Genomic DNA, 27,098 nt, shown 5'->3' on the forward strand with positions numbered 1-27,098 from the left:
TAACCCTAATTCAAATATAGCAGATCAAAAGATGTCTACTGTGTAATTAGTAATAGTCTAATTAATCAATGTTTTATAAATCACTGTATTAAAAAAAGAATCAGCAAAAGGACACTGATTGACCGTCACAGATTGTTAGTGTGCTAACTGGAATAGAGGGTGCAGTGCAGCGCAGATGAGGAGCGATTTATAAAATATTTGAATACTGAATGAGTCATGAACGCTGCTGTCTCACAGCACCTAGGAACCCTGGTGGGACTCTCGGCCTGCGCACTGTCTGTGTGGAGTTGGCGTGTTCTTCACGTGTTCAGGTACATTTTCAGCCGACGTCCCACTTTGAATTCAGTTCTTCACCTTGTCACTCTGAGCTGACCTGAGGTGACACAGTCTGGAGCGGACTGTCATTGGCTCCGGGACCCCCTGCTGCCCTGCACCCAATGCTGTCATTTGAGCTAAATGTATTGAGCAGATAATAGTAATAATAAATAATAATAATAACTTTATCGGTGCATTACTTCTCAGATGTTATATTACAGTAAGTCCATAACTATCTGCACATTTGTGAACATTTTGTTTGGGTTGGCTGAACAGCTTTCCCCCGCACACGTCTTTAAGTTTAAGCAGCCTGTTTGTACTCACAGTGGTCAGGCCGTATCTCTTGTTGTTTTCTAGGAATAAACATCCACCATTTCATACGCTGAAAGTGTACCAGGTGTCCGAATCCTCCTCGGTTCGTCACAATCATGATACAGACTTGCTCAATGCTGCCGTTGATAGAGGACCTCCTGGGCCATCTTTGATCCTCTCACTCCATTTGTAAACACTCTGCTGTCGTCAAACACGGTCTCCATCCTGAGCAGCGAGCCTTCTGTCAGTTTCAGCTCCTGGTACATCTTTGGTCCATAAAAAGCGTCTCACTGCCCGCTGCTCTTCCTCGATGCAAACGGCCATGTTCACTCCTGTGGGAAACAGCAAGAGAACCTGACTGATACAACAACATTTATTTCTGTGATGGGTTAGCACCCTGCCCAAGGTTTGTTCCTGCCTTGTGCCCTGTGTTGGCTGGGATTGGCTCCAGCAGACCCCCCCGTGACCCTGTGTTAGTTTATAGTGGGTTGGATAATGACTGACTGACTGACAATAATAACAGCTTTCTAAAAATAAACACATATATCAATGCCAAAAAAAGAACATATTTTTAAAAATGATTATTGATTTTATTAGCTTTCCCTCCTTATTTGGATTTGAAACCCTAGAGCTGACCCTTCAGTTCATCCTGCTCATGCCCACCTTTAACCTGTCAGGTCCTGCTTGTGACACTGGCTCCATGTGCCACAGTCACCCTTTTGGATTTACTTTTCTTCCGCCGCTAGAAAAGGATGACAAATGTCACTGACTCTACAGCAGTCTGGCGATAGGTGCTGGGGACACGTAGCTCATCAACCGCCCATCGCACAGCATGAACCTGGACCCGCATGTACCATCCAAAGGAGCTGCAGTCCTGCTTCTGTGTTTGTGGGGTTCTAGTATCAACTTGATTTAAAGGTTACATTTCTGATTGCTCCAGAGTCCTTGCTGCTCAAGGCACTATATCTATTGTGTATGCAGTATGACGGCCCCATGACACCGCTGGACCATCTCAGTGATGTAATGAGAGGGTCCACCACTGATTTCTAAATCTCCTTCATCTTATTCCTATCATTCAGTGATGTTCACAGGTCGGGTCACCCTAACCACTCAGATTTTTAAGAAGCATTTGAAGACCCTCTTATTGGATGAATTTCTGTTTAATTAGATTTTGTAAATCTGTAAATTGTAACCAGCTTATGCAGCATTTTGTTTTCAGCTCTTCATCTTGCACCCTTGTCCTGCCACACTTGCTCCCAAGCAGTCCCCCAGACCGATGTTTACTCGATTATGTTGACCTCTTTTGTAAGTCGCTTTACAGAAAAGCGTCTGCTAAGCGAATAAATGGAAATGTGGATTTTGAAGCACATGCAAAGTGATTAGCCTGGATTTAGAGACGTTTATTTGAGCCAGCGTGCCCACGTAAACTGGAGTCAGCTGACTATGCCAGGATGTGAGCTACGTGTTCTGCTTTGTTTTCAAGAAAGCTTGTGCCCGGGGTCTGCTTTCATAATCTTACAGAGGTGTCAGGCTTTTAGCGATGTGTTACTGACGTGATTCTGTGCTGACGTCAGGGAGGCTGATAACAGGGAATGTGTAGAGCCCAGCTAGACTGTGGCATACAAGTGCCAAGGCAAAAGGGTGCCAGGCAAGGAAAGGCAATGCAGGCTGGCAAGCGTTGAGGGGCACAGACGGGACAGTGATGGGTCACGAGTGATAGTAATATTCAGAAAGAGGCTCGGGGGGGGGGACATTATTATTGTATAGTTGGCTGATCCCCCCCGAGGTTGGGGTATTTTTATTACTTTTGGTTTTCAGGCAGAATAAGTGACTCAGGGTCACACAGCATGTCTGAAAGTGAAGTAGAAACCTGGGATGGCTTTGGCCACTACACCTTAGGGACTACTCGGTGCCAGGTAGATTCTAGGCAAGGTGTGAAAGAAGGGGACCACCAAAGTTTCTGCAGACCCCTGAAAGTATATGAAAATCAACACAGTGGGGCGCCCCTAAATATTTACTTAAGCCGCTTATCCAGGGCAGGGTCGCAAGGCAGGAAGAACACCTTGACATGGCGCTGGTAAAAATAACTGTTTAAAACATGTTCTACTGTTACAAATCACTCAGCGCCCATTGCTGGGTTTAAGGGAAAGAAAGCACTGTAACATTACGGCAAGTGCAGCGGCAAGCAACCGCCCGGTAGGCGGCAGCGGAGAATTGCTTGAACCGTGCGTCCCGTTACCAAATGAGCGCTCGCCGAAGGAAAGCTTATTAAAAACGGGACTCCACACCCGCACAACAGTCAGTCAGTTATAACCACAGTACCTTCACGAGAGGTCCATTTAAGACATCAAGCTAAAAAATCCGCTTAAAATGAGCTTTTTGTATTTCTCCATCACTCTGCGCAGACGCAGACGCAGACTATGACTGGCGGCGGCACCTCAGAGTCTGGGCGGGAAGGTAGCGGTGAGCGAGCGCCTCTCGGACTTGGGCGGGGCAAAGGAGTTTGAGTGGCAGTCACGTGTCTGGCCGCGTCCTTAGATAAGTCTGAAGAAGATTCGAGAAAGGGGGCGGAGACTTCAAGAGAAAATGTATAAGTAGGAGTCGTCGGCGCGTGTCGTTGTTAGAAGTCGGCGTGTATGTTAGTTGTTTATGTTACCTTAAAATGATACTGCAAAAGTGGTAGAATAACCAAAATGGTAAAATGTAATCAGTATGACGAAACTGATGACGGTGAAACTTATTTTAAAAACTTGGCTCGTGGTGTGGTTTATAAGTACAGAGATGGTGTGATGTGCTCTGGTGGCGATTCTTGTGACTCTGAGGGCCTAAACCACGGATGTCGAACTTCAAGCCTGGAGGGCTGCGGTGGCTGCATGATTTCATTCTAACCCAATTGCTACCAGTGACCAGGTTTCAGTGCTAATTAACTTAGTTACTTTTGTACTAAACGGACGGCAAGTACCCTTTTCTATTATCGTGACGCAAATCGGACTGTCGTTTTTAACATTTGGCACCCAAAGGGGACATTAACATTAGGGACCTATAGACAACTATGCTTTACCCCCACAAACGTTTAAGGTTAGTATTTGTGGTTGGGGTAGGTCAGTCTAATAATTTTAAACTCCAAAAATGAAGTAACCGAGGCGCCTCCCCCATGAAGCCCAACACTGGAATGGGTAAGAACTGCTTTAACTGTGAATTTAATTGTGAATTTCCCATTGGGATTAATAAAGTATCTATCTCTATCTTCTTTTCCCTTCATTTTAATAGCCCCCCCCCCCCCCCCCCCCCCCCCCCGTTTTTAAGGATTCAGTCCTCTGAATTGATTCTTTTCTTCATTAAATGACAGCAAAACAGAAATGAGAAGTGAAATGAGCCGACCGCTAACCAGCCAAATTGTGGCCTCAAACTCCAACCAGTTTCTTAATGAGAAGCCAATTCTTACTGGAAATTAAACCCGTTATTTAATTCCACAACTTGTTGCTGCACACATTCTGCCACAACAGACTTTTCCAAAACTGTTGATTTTCTGTTTTTTTCCAAGAACACCAACGTTAAAAAATTTTGGTGACCTGAGAGATCAGCCTTACTGAGACCTTCACCTTTCTTTATTTTCAGATATCGTGTGATGGACGCAGGTGAGAGCTGGTCATGTGGCGACTTGTTTCATGTCTCATTATTGTTTGGGAGATACTTAAGGGAAAAGGAACAACTGAGGGGGCCAAGTCAAGTTAATTTAAAACTAAGGCGAAAGAAGTTAATTAGCAGAAGTGACTAGTTACCAATTTAAGAGATTGGTTAGAATGAAAACCTTCAGCCACTGCGCCATTGGACACCCCAGGTCTAGACAAACCACTCAATAGGCCCTCCAACTCACCCAGTAGTCCTGATGTGGCAAAATTTAATTGCTATCATTTTGGCAAAGAGTCTAAAATAATATCAACAGGGAGAATTTAAATTTTTTAAAATTTTCTAATTTTATAAGTAAAATACCATAATAGACTGTGTGGAATCTAGAAGAAAGTCATAAAAAATAAATTTAAACATCCAAATAAATAAAATGTAAGGTGCACATAGTTGTTTCAAATGTAAGGTGCACAAATTATAGTATAATAAAATTTACAAAATATGTAAAAGTGCACTTAATAGAAATTCATTTAAAATATGTATTACTGTAACTTTGAAAATCGCTCTTTGTGGACTTTTGCTTCAGTAAATGCAGCCACTTTGTCATAATTTGACCATTGCGCTCTATTTAAATGAGTGCTATGGGGCTGAAAGTCATAAGATTTACTGGTTTGGCTGACACCTTTACCCAAGGCACCATACAACATTTATGATGCAATTTGGTTCCATTTCGTCTGGTTTTTCCAATTGGAGCACACAGGCAGGTCACATGACTTGCTCGGGGCCACACAGTGGTGTCAGTAGTGGGATTTGAGCCCACAGTTTCAGGGTGTGAGTTCCAAAGCCTTAATCACTTTGCCACACTGCCTGCCTAAAGATGAAGAGCTTCTCTCATCAGAGTGGACGGTGATAGGAGACTTCAGGAGTGCTGTGGGACCTCCATCTCGCTGTTAACTCCTTCACCCAGGGGTGGAATTGGCACAGCTGGCCTATTGCACTGATTTCAGTGGGGCCTGGAGAGACTGAAGCCGAATCGGAAACTGAAGAAATGTCTAAACCACGGGTGTCAAAACTCCAGGCCTGAAGGGCCGCAGTGTCTGCAGGTTTTCATTCTAACCCTTTTCCTAATCAGTGTCCAGTTTTCACTGCTAATTAACTTGTTTTCCCTCTATTTTAATAGCCCTGTTTTTAAGGATTAAGCCTTCTGAATTGATTCTTTTCTTCATTAAGTGACAGCCAAACAAAAATGAGACCTGAAACGAGCCAACAGATGAACCGCTAAATTGGGGCTTCACACTCCAGCCAGTTCCTTAATGAGAAGCTGATTCTTGCTGTTAATTAAACCCCTTATTCAATTCCATGGCTTGTTGCTGCTCCCATTCTGCCACAGCAGACATTTCCAAAACTGTTGATGTTCTGTTTTTTTCTAAGAACTCCGTCAAAATGTTTTGATAACCTGAGAGATCAACCTTACTGAGACCTTCGTCTTTATTTTCAGATTTTATGTGATGGGTACAGGTGAGCTGGTCATGTCCTGCTTGTTTTATGTCTGCCAATTAAGGAAAAAAACAACTAAGGGGCATGAGTCAAGCTAAAGAAGTTAATTAACATCAAAAAATGGTCTCTAATTAAGAAGATGGTTAGAAAGAAAACCTGCAGCCACTGCGGCCCTCCAGGACTGGACTTCGACACCCCTGGTCTAAACCAGTGGTTCCCAAACTTGGTCCGGGGGCGCCACTGTGGCTGCAGGTTTTTCTTCCCACCAAATTCACAACCAGTGGTAAAAAATTGATAATGACTGATCTCATTTTATTAGCTGGACTTTAGTCTTATTCTGCACAGCCGCATGATTTTTATATTTATGGCATTTAGAAACAAATTCTGTGTTTGCTATAACTTTACATTCATAACCCTCTCTTGCTGTTTTCCTTTTATTTTACCCTTTATCTGTGCCACTGGCTTCCTTCATTGTATCCTAATAATTGTCAATTAACAGCGAGCAAATTAGACACTCGGGCAAGCAACGCTGAGTAATGCCTTCTGTCCTCTTAATTAACCAGAGCTGCAGTGCCAGCCTGCGGAGATTTGGTTTTTCATTTGTATGTTAAAATCACCATTTTAGCACAGTGTTCTAAGTGCCCATATCTCATGGAAAGTGCCCGTTGTGCGTGATGGTGGTCTGAAATTGACATCGCGGCTTTTTACTTTCAGATTGTGTAGCCCTGTGTGATGTGATTTGTCTACTTATGATCCGCATATCCTGACTGAAGTCAACCCCTTGTAACGGCCTCAGGTCTGGAAGAGGAAGGACTGGAACTCTGACTAGCAGCAGTTCCATGTCCTTGTAAAGGCTGTTTGTTAACATTTAAACTAAGGCTTAAAACAAGAAGTGAATGTAAAGAAGAAATTCTATAAGAAAACAGACTCCACCGAGAAGATTTTTTTGGGGCTAAAGGGAAATCCAGGAAAGATGAAGTTAGTCATGTTGTAATTGAAACGCGGTGAATCTCAGACCTGGGATTTTACTTGACAAGTCCGATCTGAGACCTCTGGCCCTTTTAAGCCCAGCCCTTTGATGTGGCTTCCCCCATTACAATACAATACGTCCATCCATTATCCAACCCGCTATATAATAATTTAATAATGTTTTGCATTTATATAGCTCTTTTCTCACTACTCAAAGTGCTGAGCAATTGCAGGTTAAGGGCCTTGCTTAAGGGCCCAACAGAGCAGAGTCCCTATTGGCATTTATGGGATTCGAGCCAGCAACCTTTCCGATTGCCAGTGCAGATCCCTAGCCTCAGAGCCACTACTCCGTCCCCTATCCTAACTACAGGGTCACAGGGATCTGCTGGAGCCAAACCCAGCCAACACAGGGTGCAAGGCAGGAAACAGTCCCTGGGCAGGGCACCAGCCCACCACAGGACACACACCCACACACCAAGCACACACTTGGGGCAATTTAGAATGGCCAATGCACCCAACCTGCATGTCTTTGGACTGTGGGAGGAAACTGGAGCACCCGGAGGAAACCCACACAGACACCAGGAGAGCATGCAAACTCCACGCATGCGAGGCAGCAGCGCTACCCACTGCGCCACCGTGACAGCCCCCCCAGCCTTGACTCTCTAAGAAGACAAGGAAAAACTCTCCCAAAAAAAAGGGGAGTAAATGGATGAAACCTCGGGAAAGGCAGTTCAAAAAGAGACCCCTTTTCCAGGTAGGTTGGGCATTCAGTGGGTGTCAAAAAGAAGGGGGGGGGGGCCAATACAATACACAGAACAGAACAAAACCTCAAAAAAGTACAAAAATACAAATTTTGGGGAGCAGAATTTAACAGTAGATCCCGGCCATCCATGACAACCCTCATATTATAAATGATAACAATAATAACCACTGCTGCCTCGCAATAAGGAGACCCGTCTGGGTTCGCTTCCTGGGTCCTCCCTGCGTGGAGTTTGCATGTTTTCCCCGTGTCTGTGTGAGTTTCCTCCAACAGTCCAAAGACATGCAGGTTAGGTGCACTGGTGATCCTAAAATTGTCCCTAGTGTGTGCTTGGTGTGTGTATGTGTGCCCTGTGGTGGGCTGGCGCCCTGCCTGCGATTTTGTTCCTGCCTTGCACCCTGTGTTGGCTGGGCTTGGCTCCAGCAGACCCCCTTGACCCTGTAGTTAGGATATAGCGGGTTGGATAATAGATGGATGATATCCCATAATATGATTTGGATTTGTTTAGAGTCCTGGAGACCTCGGCCATCAAGCTGCCTCTCCCTATTGGCCATTCCACAGTTGAGTCAGAGCTGGGCCAGCCAATCTGACGAAAGGACCCCTCTACCCCACGATTCCTGCGATCCTCCATCAGAGATGACTTTACCTTAGGCAGGCAAAACAACTTGGCAAGTGGGCCATGGCACCAAGTGCCACATTTGAGTACTGAGAAGAGAAACGGAATAGGTGAGGATAGTAACAAATTCTAACTCTCATGTTACTTCTGGGGCAGCACGGTGGTGCAGTGGGTAGTGCTGCTGCCTCGCAGTAAGGAGACCTAGGTTCGCCTCCCGGGTCCTCCCTGCGTGGAGTTTGCATGTTCTCCCCGTGTCTGCGTGGGTCTCCTCCGGGCGCTCCGGTTTCCTCCCACAGTCCAAAGACATGCAGGTTAGGTGGATTGGCGATTCTAATTTGGCCTTGGTGTGTTTGTGTGTGTCCTGTGGTGGGTTGGCACCCTGCCTGGGATTGGTTCCTGCCTTGTGCCCTGTGTTGGCTGGGATTGGCTCCAGCAGACCCCCGTGACCCTGTGTTCAGATTCAGCGGGTTGGAAAATGGATGGATGTTACTTCTGTTTTAGTGCTAATGACTGCACAGTTAATCAGCAGCTCTAGTCAGGGTGTGCTAAACTGAAGTAGTGAGTCTTCAGCCGGGATCTGAAAGCTGAGACCCAAGGGGCATCTCTTATAGTAGCAGGCAGACCACTCCACAGACCCTTCCCCCCCTTCCACTGCAGACACTCACCTGCCTGTTTCCTCACAGGTCAGTGTCTCTATTGGCTATTCTGCAGTACAAGAATTAAGATTTCAGGGTTCAGCCATGGTCTGGAACACTAATGGGACCCCCCTAACTAAAGTAATGGAGTATTTTGCCCACTGATCATGGGCTGTGTCTATAAGGGACCACCATATCTGACAGCAATCAAAGAGAAGGTGTGATGTATTCTTGTAAATAACAATTGTTGGTGGCAATTTGAAAGTCACAGTGCGAGTGTGCATGTTAATGAACAGGCGTCCCATTCTGTGTTGGCTCCTTCCCGCCTTGTGCCCCAGACGACTCTGAGTTGTACTAAGCAGGAGGCATGAGGCGTGTTTGTGACTTTATCTCGGAGCGTCTCTTCTGCAGAGTCTCTTGTGTAACTTTGTGCAGTGGCCTCCATATGTAAGTTTCGCCCTTGAAATCCTGTTTATATTGTTTGATGAGTGTGACCATGTCGGTCTAACCGCTGATACGTTAAATCACTGGCATTATTTAATACAAGAACTCCTACGCTGCGGACGGCACTAGTCTCACCACGGTGTGTGCACTGAATCCTGGGAATGGACACCCAGCTCGAAGTGTGGAGGGGCTCTGAGAGGTGAGCAGTGGAGCAGAGGTCTCTGATGGCCACCTAGCGAGCCCCTGCTGGAGACTGAAGTGACGGTGCTGTGGTTCAGCCTCTCTCTTTGGGTTAGCAATTCATACTTTAGTGTGCACTACACAGGAACAGGATTGGTGTTGTTTGGCACTGGTGACGTGTCCCCCAGATGTTCCCCTTATTTTTATTTTTTAACTTTTCCTTCATTCTACTATCATACTTCATGGCTGATATTTAAAATCGCCTTTTCCTGTTTTCCTCTTGGCAGCCTCCCAGTGCTGCCATTGAACACTTTATGTAAACTGCTCTTCAAGCCATTGAGCTCAGACACAAGTGACTGCAGGGAGTGCAGGACTCTTCAGCGTGCTTATATCGAGTTACACTCGGCCATCCAGGCACTTGGCATAGGGTGGGCACCAGGCCTGAAACACAAGCAAACAACAAGGTGCTTTACAGTGCCATTCCGTAGTCAACAGCACCTCAAGACGCTTTGCGGTGCTTGTATTGGAAACCTTTGGGACACGGGCGGGTGGCCTGTCAGGGGGACGTCGTCATATTACTGACTGCAAGTGTCGCCTAAAGGGGAGAACAACGACTACTAAGTGAGGTAAGTCCACTGTGATAAAGATAGATAGATACTTTATTAATCCCAAGGGGAAATTCACAATAAGACACTGTGTGAAATCTCCACCATGGAAGACGTGACACCTGCTTAGTTCTGAATTGTTGTTAATTATATAAGTCATAAATACTTTAAATGTGAATTAGGCAGGCAGTCACAATTGAAAGGCACTATATAATGTAATCACAAGTTTGTTTGATACATCACTGAAGTAGTTTGTTTCACTGAAGAAGGCATGTCACCGGCCTGCTCCCAATCTGTAATACGCACACACACACGTTATATAGTATCTGCCAAAAAATACACACGACATGTGTTTTGCCCTAATTGGGGCTCCTCAGCTGTACAAACTTTTGCTTCCCCTTACGGGGATCGAATCATGGATGTCTGCAGCTAAGGCAAAGCTTCAGATGTTGTGCCATGGCGGCCGGATTGCCTACTTGATAGGATCTGAGTATTTCATGCGTAGGCCTGATCACAATCTGATATTTGGGGTGGTTACCTATCAGGTAACACTTGCTGACACCGGATGTTCGATCCCCACAATGGGAAGTAAAAGTGCATACACCGGAAGAGCCCCAGTTAGGGCGAAACACGTGTCGTGTATTCCTTATATTATTTGGCACGTACTCTATATCATGTCTATAATCTGCTCCTCGCAACGGAGAGGGCGTGGCGGAATCCTGCCAACTGGCCAACCCACCATACTGTAAGTGTAAACTGGTAGGTAACCTCCCAAATATCAGATTGTGATCAGGCCTATATTGTCAGAACAATTAGACCAACAAGTCATAAAAAGGTTTGGGGCAGCCACCCGTATATTCTCTCTGGCTGCAAATGGGTTATTATAGAATTGCACTGATGAGTACAAGTCTAAGATGGAGGCTTTAAAGGCCAAAACTGGATATAATATTATCAGAGGGGCAGGAACCGAAGGATCTTCCTCTATAGGCTCAGACCCGGACGTGATGTCATCAAAAGGGCTGGACCTGGAAGGGTCCTCCTCCATGGGTTCGGGACTGGAAGTGATGTCCTCAAAGGGGCTGGAACTGGAAATGATGTCATCAGTGCCAGGCGGAATTTCCCGTGAACGGTCTGCAGGAAAGTGAGAAAATAAGTCCACGTACTCCGACACCCCCTGATCTGGTGTGGGACTACTCGCTTTCAGGTCATTTGGCTGCCTCCCAAGTTTATGTGTGTGACTATACACTATGGATGTGCCCACTTGTCTATCAGCAGATAAGCGAGTTTGTCACCAACTTGTTAACTTGGGGCCGCCTTGCTGCTAGCTCTTTGAGCTGCATTGCTGTAGCCTCACACTTCCTGGCCGGACAGACAGACAGACACATACTTCCACATCTATCTATCTATCTATCTATCTATCTATCTATCTATCTATCTATCTATCTATCTATCTATCTAATCCTGCCTACTATACCAAATTCTATATATCTAGCTATCCTGCCTACTATACCAAATTCTATCTATCTATCTATCTATCTATCTATCTATCTATCTATCTATCTATCTATCTATCTATCTATCTATCTATCTATCTAATCCTGCCTACTATACCAAATTCTATATATCTAGCTATCCTGCCTACTATACCAAATTCTATCTATCTATCTATCTATCTATCTATCTATCTATCTATCTATCTATCTATCTATCTCTCTATCTATCTCTCTCATACACACACACACATAAAATCAAATGTAAAATTTGACTTTGCTATTGAAGGGTGCTGCATAAAATCATGTTTGTCTGTAAATTTCTCTCTACAAAACAAGTGTTTCCCTGAGCAAATTACATCACCTGCTTGGCCTAAATTTGTATAAAATTTACATATGCAAATATTTCAATTTCACCTTGGTTGCTGTTTCCTCTTGAAAGGTGCTATATAAAATTGCAGTTGTCTGTCCATTCTCCATCACTGAAGAGCCGTGTAACCCTGTGACCCTTCATTTGTAAAATATTTCTCTACATAAGTAAATCCATTGTACTACGACTGTGATGTAGTTTAGCGGTTATTCAGGAAAGGCGCTATATAAAATCACAAATAAATAAATGAAAAGGACCTGTATTTTAAATGTGATGTAGACTAGAATTCATTACTGAAAGGTGTTGTATGAAATCACATATTGGACTGTTAATTCAAGCACCCCCACCCAACCCCCCCCCCCCCCCCCACCCCGGTAGAACTGTGTCACCCTGAGTTATCAGATTTTGACATATTTATAAGCACACGTCAGTTAAATGTACTGCAACTGTGATGTAATTTGACATCCACTAATGAAAGGCACTATAAAGAATCTCTTCGCACTATGGAATAGCTGTGTTCCATCATCTTTTAGGTTCCATTTGTAAAATAGCCATAGTGTGCAAGTGTGTACAAATAACCCGAAAATCATAAAGAGTTGGGGACTAAGCAGTTACCCCAAAATGAAGTTGGGGGGGGAAAAAAAGGGCAGCAATAAGGACGTCTCTTCAGATGGGTGCCTTTGTGGTTTAAGTGAGTTGGAAGGGGTGGGACCTCCAGGTTCGTGTTGGAAGTGACGTTGTGGTCTGTCCCAGGGCTCGTCCTCTGGTCTACGGGGGAAACAGAAGAGGTGATTATAGCTCTTGCCTTAGGCTGGGTGTCAATCTAAGAAAGGCGCTATATAAGCTCACAATTGTACTAATGCTGAAATGTATTTATTAATCAAATCATGCTTCTTCTTGAGTGTATCAATGTACCAGGACCACCTGAGCCCCTCTACTCACACTAACATCCACAAGTCAAGGCTCAAGATGACCGCAGAAGACGTGTCCTTATACCCCTCTGAGCTCGCCCCTCGGTCTCTTGCTCTCTCCTTGGTGTATTTGGAGGCTCAGCCCAAGCCCTGCGTGTCTTCTGCTGGATTTCCCATTCCCCATCCCTCCGTTTTTATCTTTTGATTTGCTTTAAATGACCCCACAGGTGTGCTAATCGGAGTTCTTAATTGTCCATGTCTGCTAAATGACGTCTTATCTGTGACCATATGATGTTCATAATGCTGTAAGTGGGTTTTATCAACTGTTCATTTTATGGACCAAGTGCCGCTTACTGATCGGTGCCTCCCCGGGCCCCCCTCTCGACCCCATTAGAGGTGGTGATAAACAGCCCGCTCTATGGGGGTCTGCTTTGTGTCTCGCCACAGAAGCGGCTAAAATACCTCGGCATGACGCGAAGCAGACCGCCCGACTTTGGGCGCACTGCCATTCTGCGTGTTGCATGATCACCGCGGTGTCGGAGGGAACGAGATAATTACATTTGAGGAGTCAATTAAGCGGCGGCATTAAAGGTGGGTTCAGCTGAAAGCCAACACCACTAAGGTGATTAGCCCGGAGGCCGCTGCGCGAGAGGCAATTACACTTTAAATAAGGCGAAGGCGGCCATCCGCCGGGATTAGTGGCCTCTCAGTTCTACCCTCTCACGCTTATCGCGCTTATGCTCTTTTCAAATTGAATCTTCTGCTCATATTCAAGCTGTTATTTGTTTTAAAATCCTAAAATAACAAACTAAATAATTGCATGCGGTGAGCGCTGTTCTGATGCCAATTTATTTCAAACCTGCCAGGGGCCGAGTAAGGAGAACAGAACAGAAGATAAGGCAAGAAGAGCCACTTAATCCAATTTAGGGGCAGCCCTGGGTGGGCCGCCAGTTCACATTGACACACGCAGTCCTCATTTCCTGGTTCTCTTAACACGCACGGTGCCACATTGGCGCTTTCATGGATGGCTGTCCACTTCATCTGTCTTTCAATGCCCAGTGTGCTGAGGCAGCCACAAACCCCCCCCACCCCTCCGTGTCCGAACCTCAACTCACCTTTCTGTCCATCCAGACCGGCGGCCCTGCCTCTCATACTTGCAGAGCTTCCTTTCAAAGCATCTTTAAGGTGGTCCTCCCAAGGCCCTGTCACGTGGCGTGATCTGGTCTGAGGGTGGTCATTGCAGTTCATTGTCATTTTCGACTCCTGAGATATGGGCCTATCTCTGGTAAGGTGGTCTTGTGGTGGGAGGCAGCTGTTCTCCAGCTCTGACGAAGGTGATAAGAGTCTCGGAGGCCCAAGATTGTTTGGATAGTTCTTGTACTTCACGGGTGGTCTGTTCAGTTGCCTTCACAATTTGATCGTGACCCAGCAACTTTGACCACCTGCTTAATCTTTTGAGCTTTCTCTTGGGTTGTGTTTCAGGGTCCTGGGGCTCTGAGCAGAGAGAACAAGCTGGTGGTTCTGATCCTCCCCGGGTATACAAGGTTGGTAGGCCTTGGTAGCCATGTTGTTCGTTGACTGGATGAGGAAGTTGATTTGGTGCGGCTCAGTTTTCCAAGATGTCTTTTCTTTGTCCCATCTCGTCCAGGCACTTTGGTGTTTTATCCTGACTGCCCTGCTTGTTCTCAGTTCCTCCACATACTTTTGGCGCTCCTGCTTCTTTGGATCCTTTATATAGGATGTGACGAAGAACCCCAGCCTGGCTCTTCCAAGTGTAACCACGCTGGAGCGGTCCATTATGGTGCATTCTCGCTTCTGCTTGCTGGATTTCCTCCCATTTCCTGCCTGTCCTCATAATCCCAGCATTGGTCCACTAACACTCCACTGGTCCCCATCACTTTGACTCCTCTTTCCAAGATTTCAGTTGGAGTTGCAGTTTGTCAGTGTGGCCGTGCTGGGCGATGTTACTCAGATGCTTTGGTGGCCCCAACCACCTACACGAGTGGCTGCTCACCTTCTCTTCCAGAGCATCTACAGTTGTTACAAGAAGTGACCAAAGGATTCTGGGAATCCCGCCAACCTTCTAATTCCATGCAGGTGGCTTGGATGGATGTCATATCCCTGAAGGAGCTATCCAGCACCGTGCCAGGGCCTTTGCTCTGTAATTTTTTCAATTATTGTGTTCGGTTTTCCTCCAAATGTGTTTGCCGTTTCTTTACTTCTCATTCGGTCCCTTCGTTATTTAACTGTCTTGACCAATAGACTAGCAGCCCTTCCTGGACAAAGACAGGTTGATGTCTAAGTAATCAATGAAGACCCCAGCGTTAACATTTGCAGTGTACCACACAATATGTATGTCTCTGTTATATGCCATTTGTAAAAGCAGGGTTAATGTTTGTGATGCGCCATCTGTTGGAATGACAGTGCAATGCATTTTGTATCTATAAATGTTTGTGATGTGTAATCTTTTGAAATGACAGATGTAGCAACTTGACGAACACACAAATGCTTATCCTGTCATGAAGGTAGATCCGGTGGACCGGAACCCCATTTGTTTGCCATCAGGTAGCCTAACAGCACTTTGCCAGTGGAGCTTATTAAGATGGAAGATCTGGCAGTGGTAGGCAACCCACTAGAGGGAGCTGTAATCTGGGAGGGGGGTCCCCCCTAGTGAAAATACAGCTGCCCCAACCCTAAAGAGGGGGCTTTAAATCCGCACTGTGACCCAAGTTCATTGGCGAGTTAGAGGAAAGGCAATGGAGGGGAGCCCAAGGTTGAGGGCTTTGTGTGGGGCATACAAGTGGGTATGTGACCCGAGTAGAGACTTGTGCCAAAACGAGCCTTTCACTTCTGGGTCGTGGCCATGATGTGTGGAAGGGACTCGTGTGGCACCAAGGAACGCCAGGCCCCCCCCCCCCCCCCCCCCCCCCTTAATGCGAGTGCAGTATGCCTCAGGATTGAGAAGATGATGAAACTCACCCATAAGGTGCCTTCAGAATGTCCCCATTGGCACAGCAGCCTCTCTCTGGACTGATTTGTGCTTTTAATTCATTTCTGTGAAAGCTTTATGAAGTTAATGAATTGAGCTGGCCAAGTCATTCTGACGCCTAATTGGATATTGAATAATGTGTGCCGTGGCGAGAGCGGCGTGTTTAGCGTAATTACACTCTAATGAGGTCACCAAGCAAAGTCATCGATGCCAAGCGTTTGGGACAGAGTCAGCCTGCCACTCGTCACCTCGCGACACCGGAGACGTGCCCTGGGCGCACACTCGGCACACACTCACGCCTACGTCAGTCGACATCGTCCTGTCGCTAATACGTGCGGCCATTCACTCACATTCATTTGTTTGTCCAATTACTCGTTCATTTAATTCATCACTTACTCATTCACTCACTTATTCGTTCATTTGCTCAGTCATTAATTCACTCACCCATTCGCTCGTCTGTTCATTCATTCACCTACTCATTGATTCATTTGTCCAGCTCCTCTGTCTCACTCGTTCTTTCTTTTGCTGACTCATTCACACACTCATTCATCGAATTATTAATTCCTACATCCCCACTCATTCATGTATTCATTCACTTGTTTGTTTAACTAGTTACTCCTTCATTTTAATCGTTCATTCGTTCATTTACTTGATCACTTACTTTCTCAGTCACTGTTCTGTCATTTTTTCAGTCAGTCGTTACTTCACTCACTCACTCATTGATTCTTTCAGCCACTTGCTCTTTCTCATTCGTTCATTTTTCAAACTACTTTTTTCTAACACAGGGTCTTTGGGGGTCTTGGTGTAAGTGCACTCAGTTCATGTAATGCCAAGCTGCTCAGCTGAGAACTCTCCTAAAGTAAGGGGGGGCATCAAAACAGAACCCCCCCCCCCCCAAGGAACTGGAGATCCTTCTAAGTGCCAGCCACCAGGGGGCAGTGTGACACTTCTTCATATTGTGCTCCAGAAAGTGGAGAATGTCACACGGACTTGGGAGTTTGGTGTTCCTGTCCCTTGAAATCATTAGGTGACAGCAGAGACAGGGTGGTGGATTATCCATCAGGGTGTTCTGGGGCCCATGATGACAAGGGAGGCCTTTCTACCAATCTCTGCCTCCCAGCTTGATGGGACGATGAATTCTCTGCATACTAAAATAACTAAAAGGAGTGGGTGGGTGGGGGGCACAACCCATGCCAATTCCCATGCTCAATGGCTTGAGTCTCCACAAACCAAAATGACTCCCCCTACTCGAGGTAACCAAAGCAAGAGTGGCAATACTGCTGGCTGGGTGTCCATGCACTGCATTGTTACAAGTCTGATGTGCCCTCTGTTAAGGGGCCTGTGGGGGTCTTAATCTGGGCTCGAGCAGGGAGTTCCAACGTGGAAGACAAAGGGGCCCCCTGTCTTTCATAGTGGGAAACTCCACTATGATTAATGAGAAACTGGGGCTCATGACTGCAGGGTTAGCTGGGACCAGCAGAGGGCGCTCCTCTCAGCCCCATGCCAGTATGCCAGCGTGCTTTGTGATGAAGCCTCCGCATCCCTGGACCTTGTAGTCTGGTTATTGGAGATAAAGAGAATGAGAAAGGTGTCATGGGGGGGGGAATTGCTTTCATACTTTTTAATATTATTTGACAATGAAGGGCCATATGGAAAAATTCTCATGTTTCAATAAAACAGAAAAATGTCATTTAAAAGCAAAAAAAAATTTGAAACAACACAGCAGCTGCGGGGCTGGTTTTGGGTTTTATGATCTGCTAAGCTCAGATGCTGGTCACTCTGCTGCCAGCCCATGGTCAAAGACACATTAGAAGGGGGGGCGTCTGCTCTGTCACCTTCTGATAGTCTTCGTCAGACCCTTCAAAGACAATCGCCTGCCACAAAGGTGCATGAAGATGAATTGACCGACTAACGGATGGACTGAACTCATCGGTGATCACTTCATGTTTTCATTAACCCGTTTTCACCCAGTTGACTTTCACTCTTCCTCCCACAGGCCACAGGGTCCCTGCTTGACCAGACGATCGGGAAGTGGTACGAATACAAGACAAACTGCACCAACATGTTGGCATCGAGGAGCCCACACAGAACTGGTGAGAGCTTTAGCATTGGGATTCAAATGGGCATGCAGTGCCCTCCATATACAGGGATTTGAGGGGATTTGGCCTCCATTACTCCGAGGCTTTGGGGGCAGGTGTGTTCATAAAGGAGTTATCAAGCAGTTAGAAAGACTTTGGAGGCTGCTGAGGAGCACACCAAAGGTGACCCGTCAGATTGTGACCATGTGGCAATGGGGACAAGCAGAGGCCCACCCAAAAACACAATAGGAAGACCCGAAGGCCACAAAAGCATGATTGGACCTTCAGAGTTTACACCGCGGCCCAAAGTAGGACACCAATCAGGACACACCCAATTCAACATACCGTGCCCCCCTTGTCACCAGCTTTCCCATTCACCCCATTAGAGTCCTGCACCTCATACAGCTCACCCACTGCTCCCATTAGACACTTCAGCTGCTTGTGATGCTCAGCACGTCCCCTTCTTCACTCCGTCACCACCCCATCAAGACCACTCCACTCCACAATATCCCTTCTCCCAGTGACACAGTAGATCCTTTTAAGCTGCTTGACTTGCCCATTCACGTGCCACACTCTTACCCAACATACCCTCGACCAATCAAACTGCTCACTCTTTGACCCCTGTGCCACCCAGCACCTCCCATCCTCCTCCCACAGTCGGTCTTCTTCCAGTGCCTCCATGCTGACTCTGCTCTATGTCCCCTGCTGCAGGAGTCTTCTGCAATGGGACATTTGACCAGTTTGCCTGCTGGCCGGATTCTCCTCCTGGGAACGTCTCTGTGCCCTGTCCGTTTTACCTGCCCTGGATTGCTGAAGGTGAGATGTGCTCCATGTTTCTTTAATGGCTTTTTAATCAGATTTTCACAGCACCGCGACTCGGGGAATGAAAGCCCGGCTCCGGCTCTGAGTGTTGTCAAGGCGGCTTAATTATGAAGAATATTAATACAAAGTATGAGCATCAAAGCCATTGAGCCGAGCTGTTGTGGAAGTTCTCAAGTCTGTCAAAGCGCCGTTTATGGAGAGAAACGCAGATCTGGAAAATCTCAGGGGAAAATGAAAAAACGTCTGGGAGTGGAGGCTGCGCTCGGGCTTCAGTGGTGAGGCCTCGCAGAGACACAGCCGGCCTCTAGGGGTCTCGTGAGGTGGGCTTGTGGGGGGTCACACTGGACAGTCGACTGTTGTGTTGTCTGAAGAGCACACGGCCAAAGAAAACGGAAATTGCTGAGCTGGGTGTTCTGGCGTGTTGGCTTTGTAATGTTGGGGTCTGACGTGTTGTTGGGGTCACTCACTTAGGGTTGTGTTGTGTTAATGTGTGCTGCGCTTAATGATGTCCTGTTGTGGTATGTTTTATTACGTTAACCTCTTTTTTGTTCTTATGTGTTACATTACGTTGTGGGTTTTTATTTTGCATTAGGTTACCTTGTGTTGTGTAGTGCTGTATTTACATCATGCTGTGTTATATCGTTATGCTAAAATAATAAGAGCGGTCATTTCTTGCTGTTCAACGTTGCATTATGCTCTGCTGTATTTCATTTTGTTGCACTGTGTTGTTGTGTTGCATTTTGTTGTATTGTTATAATGTATTGTGTTACATTGTGTTTTTTGTTTTACGATGTTTTGCATTAGGTTACATTGTGTTAGATCATGTTGTATTATATGTGTTTGATTTACATTATGGAATGCTGAGTTGTAGTGTGTTGTATAAGATTACGTTGTGTTATGTTGTGTTGCATTATATTGTATTGTGCTGTGCATTGTTACATTATGTTATGCTGTTTTGTATATTGTAGTTTTATGTTAGGTTACATTGTGTTAAATCATGTTGTATTATATATGTTGCATTATGTTTTGTTGGACCGTGTTGTGTTACATTGTGTCATACAGTATTATGTTATGTTGTCTAAGGTTGCATTGTGTTATGTTGCTCTGTGTTGTGCACATTTTGTTGCTTTATTCTGTATTGTGCTGAGTAGTGTTACATTTATGATGTTTTGTGTTAGGTTACATTGTGTTAAATTATGTTGTATTAGGTTATATTGTGTTGAATTATATGTGTTGTGTTACATTATGTAATGCTGCGTTGTATAAGGTTACGTTGTGTTATGCAGTGTTGTATACCTTGTATTATGTTGGGCTGAATTATTCTGTATTATGCCAGGTAGTGTTACATTATGTTGTGTTAGGTTTCATTGTGTTAAATGATGTTGTATTGTATATGTTGCCTAATGTTGTGTTATGTTATGTAATGCTGTGTTGTAGAAGGTCACATTGTGTTCTGCTGGTTTCTGTTGTATTCAGTTGCGTTACGCTGTGTTAGGTTACCTGGTGTTGTGTTACATTGGGTTGTGTTGTGTTTGGTTTCATTGTGTTAAATGATGTTGCATGATGTTTTGCTGTACTGTGTTGTAGAAGATCACATTGTGTTCTGCTGGTTTATGTTGTATTACACTGTGTTAGGTTACCTTACCTTGTGTTGTGTTGCATTATATTGTTTTGTGTTTGGTTTCATTGTGTTAAGTGATGTTGTATTGTATGTGTTGCCTAATGTTGTGTTACGTTATGTAATGCTGTGTTGTAGAAGGTTACGCTGTGTTCTGCTGGTTTATGTTGTGTTGCGTTGTATTACACTGTTAGGTTACCTTACCTTCTGTTGTGTTTCATTGGGTTGTTTTGTTGTGCTGTGTTGTAGAAGGTGACATTGTGTTCTGCTGGTTTATGTTGTATTCAGTTGTGTTACACTGTGTTAGGTTACCTGGTATTTTGTTACATTGGGTTGTGTTGTGTTTGGTTTCATTGTGTGAAATGATGTTCCATAATGTGTTGTAGAAGGCCACATTGTGTTGTGCTGGTTTATGTTGTATTACACAGTGTTAGGTTACCTTACCTTGTGTTGTGTTGCATTATGTTGTTTTGTGTTTGGTTTCATTATGTGAAATGATGTTGTATTGTATATGTTGCCTAATGTTGTGTTGCATTATGTAATGCTGTGTTGTAGAAGGTGACATTGTATTCTGCTGGTTTATGTTGTATTCTTTGTATTATGTTGTGTTAGGTTACCTTATATTATGTTGGGCTGAATTATTCTGTATTTTGCCAAGTAGTGTTAGGTTTCATTGTGTTAAATGTTGTCGTATTGTATATGTTGCCTAATGTTGTGTTGTGTTATGTAATGCTGTGTTGTAGAAGGTGACATTGTGGTCTGCTGGTTTCTGTTGTATTCAGTTGTGTTACGCTGTGTTAGGTTACCTTGTGTTGTGTTTCATTGGGTTGTGTTTGGTTTCATTGTGTTAAATGATGTTCCATAATGTGTTGTAGAAGGCCACATTGTGTTCTGCTGGTTTCTGTTGTATTGTGCTCTTGTTATGTTACATTCTGTTATGTTGTGCTTTATTACATTGGGTTGTGTTGCGTTTTGCTGTAATACAGTTAGCCCAGCGTGTGTGGGTGTGAGTCGGTTTGTGTCCCATTCAGATTCAACTGCATGAAGGCTGTTTTAGAAATGGATGGATGGATGAAAGAGGCCGCGCTCAACTGCATACTTTCTTCAAGTTGTCCACAGCACCTCTCACCAGCTTCTTCATTTCAGGGCGTGCTGGAAAGCTGTACAGATACTGTGCAGAAAATGGCACCTGGCTGACCGTAGGGGGCACCAAAGAGATTTGGCGCGATCACTCGGAGTGCTCTGAGCAGTACCATCACTTCCAGCAGCAAGTAAGTCGGTGCTTTGTATTTGTGGGACTGGCAGAAGGAGGAGGAGGAGGCACAGGAAGGGTTAAGGAGCTGGAAGTGGGCCCAAAACGTCGGCCAGTCGGGGGAGAGCCTACAGCACCACCTGCTGGTGCATTTCACTTTCTGCTCTTTGTATGTATGGCTTTCATGCCCAGGCTGAGCTCCAGCATGGCACATTGTGGTTAGGCTGATGTCACATTACGTGATTTCCGCATGCCCTTCGACTGGCACCCTACAGCTGTTAGGCTCTGTACAGGTTTGCCACACCATTACCAACAAGACAGAGGGTGCACGGTAGAAACAGGTGCTGACGACAATAACATGAGATTCAAATGGAATGTAAACTGGGGGACCAAAACCCATCAAGATGAGGCGAGGTGCCCACTGAGCTGTGGCTTTGATCTTTGAAGTCAGTAGTTGAAGTGACGAACGCCATGGTGGGTCAGGTGAGGGGGGGGGGGATGTTAATTCTGTGGTGACCCCCTTCCGTTGATCATGGTGGGGGGAGTCACACTCTCTCCATTTGGCTCAGTCTCTTCTCTAAAGCGCACAGAAATTCCTGATTGCGTGACACCACCGCCATATTGTGTGGTGGTGTGCGGGTTGTAAAGTACTGAGATGAGAATCCAAATCTTATTGGCTGTGACCTGATGGGAGACCCTTAAAGAGATGTAGAGGGCCGGGGGTCCGAGAAGGGCACTCTATTATTCTGACTTATTAGTTAACAAACACCTTTATCTGAGGTGACTTACAATATTTGAGACGCCATTAGTTTTGTTTCTTCTGTTTCTCCAGTTGGCTGCTGAGGGTCACATGGTGTCAGTAGTGGGATTTGAACCCTCAGCCTTAGCATTTCAAGTCCAAATGTCTTAACCAGTATGTCACAATACATCAAACCAACATATTGATGGGTGGGTGGGTGGGTAGGTGGCATGGTGGCACATTGCTAGTGCTGCTACCTGTTAACAGGGAGACCCCCACCCCCCACCGTGGAGTTTGCACGTTCCTCGCATATCCGTGTGGGTTTGCGCCCCTCAGTCCAAAGACATGCAGGTATGCCCCCCTGATGTGTGTGATTTCACCCTGTGATGGACTGGCACCCTGTCCAGGAATTGTTCCTGCTTTGTGCCCACTGCTTGCTGGGATGGGTTTAGCCTCCCAGCTCTGGATTAAGCGGGTTTGGAAAATGATTGATCACATGATGTGGTGTGAATTGTGGCCCCCCTCTGATGCCCTCCCGTCTGTCTTCCTCAACAGGAGAAGCAGCACGTCCTGCTGACCACCTTGCGCTATATCTCGACGATCGGCTACTCGCTGTCGCTGCTGTCCCTGTCGTTGGCCGTGTTCATCCTCATGTTTGTCAGGTAAGTGAGCCGCAGAGACTGACCTGCCCGTCGTGTCACGTCTCCGACATCTTGCTAATGGGGGAGTGCGGTGCGGCCATTCTTTTTTTGTGAATCGTGGATGGCACACTCAGTCGTGGCAGCCGTTGGACGTGTCCTGTTAAGACCGTCAGTGCTATGCAATTGAACTTTGCAGAACAGGCACGAGGGCCGCGGTGGCCTGGCGGTTAACCCTGAGTAGCCTGACTTGGGGCAAGTGGGTCTGAAAAGTGTTGTGCTGCCGAAAAGAACGTTCATTCTACAAAAACGCTACAAGATAAAAGAAACCTCATTACGGCACAAGAAAGGGAGGGGATACGCGATAGATTTGTTGTTAAAAATGAGGTCTTCGAGGTGGAGGACATCATTAGCGATTCATTCTGAACTCGTTCGGTGATTTCATGGCAAATGGCGTCCCTGAGGGCTTCAAGGTTTTGAGGTGGGTGTCTGTATACCTTCGAGCGAGATTGGGCGAACATCCCCGAAAACATCTCCCGTTAAACCTGCATGGATCTCCGTCGCTCCAGGCATCCACCACATCCATTTCTTCCAGAAAGTTCTCCAGCATTTCAATGTTACGTTCTGAAGTGATGGTAACCGTTGCTCCCCCCCTAAATTCTGCAATGGCACCCCAAACTGTACCACGTGTACCACGGGTCTCTGATGAAGTTCATGAGGGTCGGTTTCAGCCCAGTACCACAAGTTTTGCTTATTGACGCAACCATTGAAATGGAAATGAGCCTCGTCGCTGATGTCACATGACGATGGCATCTCAATGAGCGGTTTGCAGAATGTTGGCGCACAACTCTCTATGGCTCTGCCAGTCTCTCTCAGGGAGTTCCTGCGCTGCCGTTATGTTGTGGGGATGGAAATGAAGGCCCTCGTGCAAAATCAAAGACGTGTTGGGAATGCCTGAGGCAGACGTGCGCTGAACGTCTAGCAGACTGCACAATGGATGCCCTGACAGCTTGGGTGTTTTCAGGCGTTTGTTTGAGTGAGGACGGCCTGGAGATTCTCCGTTCAGTGTTGCACCCGTCTGTCTAAACTTAACCCCCCACTGAAAAACTGTTTTCCGATTTGGGATGTCGCCGTCAGGGGGAATGCTGTAGATGCGTCGCGGAGGGATGATGGATTTGTGGTTTTTGAAGAAGAGCGCGAAAGCAACGTTGCGCAGCGGACCAAGGCAGGTTGGCGGCTGAAAACTACAAGGGATCGCCTATCAAAGGACCACCCACCCCACCCCACCCCACCCACTCGGCTGCCTCTAACCTTGAGAAAGGGGGTACTTCATTTTGGCTCGCCCTGTATGTAGTGTTACCACTAGGGGGAGTTAGCTGACTTGTGAACAGAACACCGGCCTGATTCCCTGCCCCAGGCACTGCCAGTGTGGAGTTGGCATGTTCTCCACTTGCTCTTGTGAGTTGACTCCAAACTACTTCTGCATTTGTCCTCTTCCAAGTTAAGGACATGCAGGTTGCTTTGATTGGGACAATCCTCCATTACCCCAGTGTTAAGGTGACTGCTGCCTTGTGCCGAATGCTTCTGGGATAGGCTGGACTGCACAAAGCAGTGCGTCATAATGGATGGGTGGGTGCAACAAGGGAGCTTTTCGGTATCTTGAGCCCCTGCCTTGCACATAAAGATGGGCTCATGCCGATATCTGACAGTAGTGACTTCATTTATTCCCACAATCCACCTGTGACCGGATTCTTCTTCTTCTTCTTCCTCATTTTGTGTATTGAAGCACTGGCCCGGGGCTCTGCTCGTTCCTCCATTATGTCATTAAGTCCCCCTTGTTCATTGTGTCTTCCTTTGTGTCTGCAGTAAGCTCCATTGCACCCGCAACCAAATCCACGTCCACTTGTTTGCCTCCTTCATGCTGCGCGCCATGGTGGTCCTGGTGAAGGACCTTCTCTTACACATCACCTACTCTCAGAGGCCCACCGAAGAAACTGGATGGCGTTACTACTTCAACTCTGAGGTTAGCAGCCCACGGGGTGGCGTTCACTGTCCAAAATGTAAGAACGTTGGTGTGTGAAGTGGGGTGTGAGCAGCCTTGGTGATGTCTATGAGAACGAAGTGGGCGTCCACTCTCTAAAACTGTACGGGACATTTACTCCCAGGATGGCACGGTGGCGCAGTAAGGAGACCTGGGTTTGCTCCCTGTGTCCTCCCTGTGTGAGTTTGCATGTTCTCCCCGTGTCTGCGTGGGTTTCCTCCCACAGTCCAAAGACATGCAGGTTAGGTGCATTGGCAATCTTAAATTGTACCAAGTGTGTGTTTGGTGTGTGTGTGTGTGTGTGTGTGTGTGTGTGTGTGTGCGCCCTGCGGTGGTCTGGTGCCCTGCCAGGGGTTTCTTCTTGTCTTACACCCTGTGCTGGCTGGGATTGGCTCCAGCAGACCCCCGTGACCCTGTGTTAGGATATAGCGGGTTGGAACAATGACTGACTGACATTTGCTCCCATGGTGTCAGTAGTGGGATACAAATAGAAACACCTTCTCAGTCCAAAATCATCATGTAAGTGTAAAATGTTGCAAGGGGTTATGGAGTGGAAATGGCAATGAGGGAGCTGTATCTGTGGCAGAGCTGCCCGTGTGCCGACAATGACGTGATTTTCTTCCCGCAGATCACAACCGCATGCCGTGCCACGCATGTCTTCATGCACTACTCTGTCGGCGCCAACATGTTTTGGCTGTTAGTCGAGGGCCTCTACCTCCATACCTTGCTCTTCTCATCTGTGCTTTCAGAGACGCGGCTCATGAGGAAGTACATGCTGATTGGCTGGGGTGAGTAGAAAGAAGTAAGTGGAGTGCGCCCGCATTTAAGGTGGCAGCCAATGATCTCTGATCTCTCAAGTGTATGCAAATAGGTGTAAGCGATGCGGTATACACACATATCTGATTAATCCCATTCAGGGGTATCCAGCAGTGCCCAGGTGCAGTCACCAACTCCGTCACCCGCCGATGGTGCCAGTTTGACGTCTTTGGGAGGTGGTGGGGGAAATCCGAGTTACCAGATGAAAACCCTCCAAGACAAAGGGAGAACCTGCCAGTTCCATAGAGAGAGTAGCACATGCTGTGCCCATTAGTGACCCACGAGAGCACTGCATGGTCCAAGGGGCTGCCTGGCACCCATTGCTTCCCCTCAGCACTGCTTTTGGGGTTCAAAACATGGATGGCTGGATCTGCTTCACTTCCATTTGGGTCGTAATGGGGCTCAGACCCACAATCAATTCTTTTCTTAAACCCAATGGGTACCCATTCAGGGTGGTGGAGCCAAACCCAGCTCTACTGAATGCAGGGCTGCAAACGACTCTGGGTGGGATGGTATGGCAGTACAAGGCATGATGGGGTAAAACAAAATCCACTAGGAGCGATGTAACTCTGCACTCCAGGAATCACATCCCCGGTGTCACCTTTATAGCGCCCTGCATGCACGGATGCCATTGTTTTCCTTAAAGAATATCTCACTTTCACTATAAGCTGGTGGCATCTGCCAATGGAAGATCTCAATCAACTTCATTGATGAGATGCCTACTTGGCATAACTCCTTGTTATACTCCAAGACCCTGAACCCACTTCCATAGGCCCACTTCATATTTATATAGCACCTAACATGGATGATGTAGTAAGTTCTTTACACTGGCCAATGCCAGTCTTCATTCCTGTTTACCCCTACAGGAGCCACCCTCATAATGCCTGCACTAGGACTGGGCACAAATCTTTGTCCCACCATAAGTTTATACAGTGCCCTACATGGATGGCATAACAGTTGTCCTCACATTTACTAAAACACTGGCAGTGCCTGGCTGGGCCTTAAGGAGGCTTGATAGGTGAGATGCCCACTTCACCTGGCATGCCTCCTTCTTAGGGGCAGACATTATAAAGTGGGTGTGAGGGGACATCCTGAAACCACAAACATAAGCTCACTTTGAATGTATATAGTGCCCCCCATTGATGATGCCATCTTTCTATTAACGTTGACCAATAGCAGGCTTCAGGCTGCTGCCCCTCTGCCATCATTAAGCCAGTGAGAGAGTTTGCCATGAGTCTCTATAGTGCCCTCATCGCAATGGTTCCTTCCATTTATTATATCACGGATGCCCAGTGAGAGACCTATGGGCATTTCACAGATGTAGATGTGGCAGTGTGAGGATTGGCCCTGAACCTGCCATCCCAGAGCCTCAGC

At 46.4% G+C, this 27,098-nt stretch overlaps 2 protein-coding genes across 2 annotated transcripts in view; one reads left to right on the top strand and one right to left on the bottom strand.

Annotated features, from left to right (window-relative positions):
• The window catches only part of mprip (myosin phosphatase Rho interacting protein), a 438,384-nt gene that overhangs the window by 385,580 nt on the left and 25,706 nt on the right, over positions 1-27,098 (bottom strand). The window lies entirely within an intron of this gene.
• The window catches only part of LOC114664408 (glucagon-like peptide 2 receptor), a 38,598-nt gene that overhangs the window by 4,024 nt on the left and 7,476 nt on the right, over positions 1-27,098 (top strand). Inside the window, exons 2-7 of the mRNA XM_051918816.1 lie at positions 17,717-17,813; positions 18,510-18,614; positions 21,385-21,509; positions 22,785-22,891; positions 24,734-24,890; positions 25,537-25,696. Of these exons, the coding sequence (XP_051774776.1) occupies positions 17,717-17,813; positions 18,510-18,614; positions 21,385-21,509; positions 22,785-22,891; positions 24,734-24,890; positions 25,537-25,696 (751 nt within the window). The remainder of the gene's footprint in view (positions 1-17,716; positions 17,814-18,509; positions 18,615-21,384; positions 21,510-22,784; positions 22,892-24,733; positions 24,891-25,536; positions 25,697-27,098) is intronic.

This window comes from Erpetoichthys calabaricus, chromosome 14 (genome assembly GCF_900747795.2).
Source record: "Erpetoichthys calabaricus chromosome 14, fErpCal1.3, whole genome shotgun sequence".
NCBI lineage: Eukaryota > Metazoa > Chordata > Cladistia > Polypteriformes > Polypteridae > Erpetoichthys > Erpetoichthys calabaricus.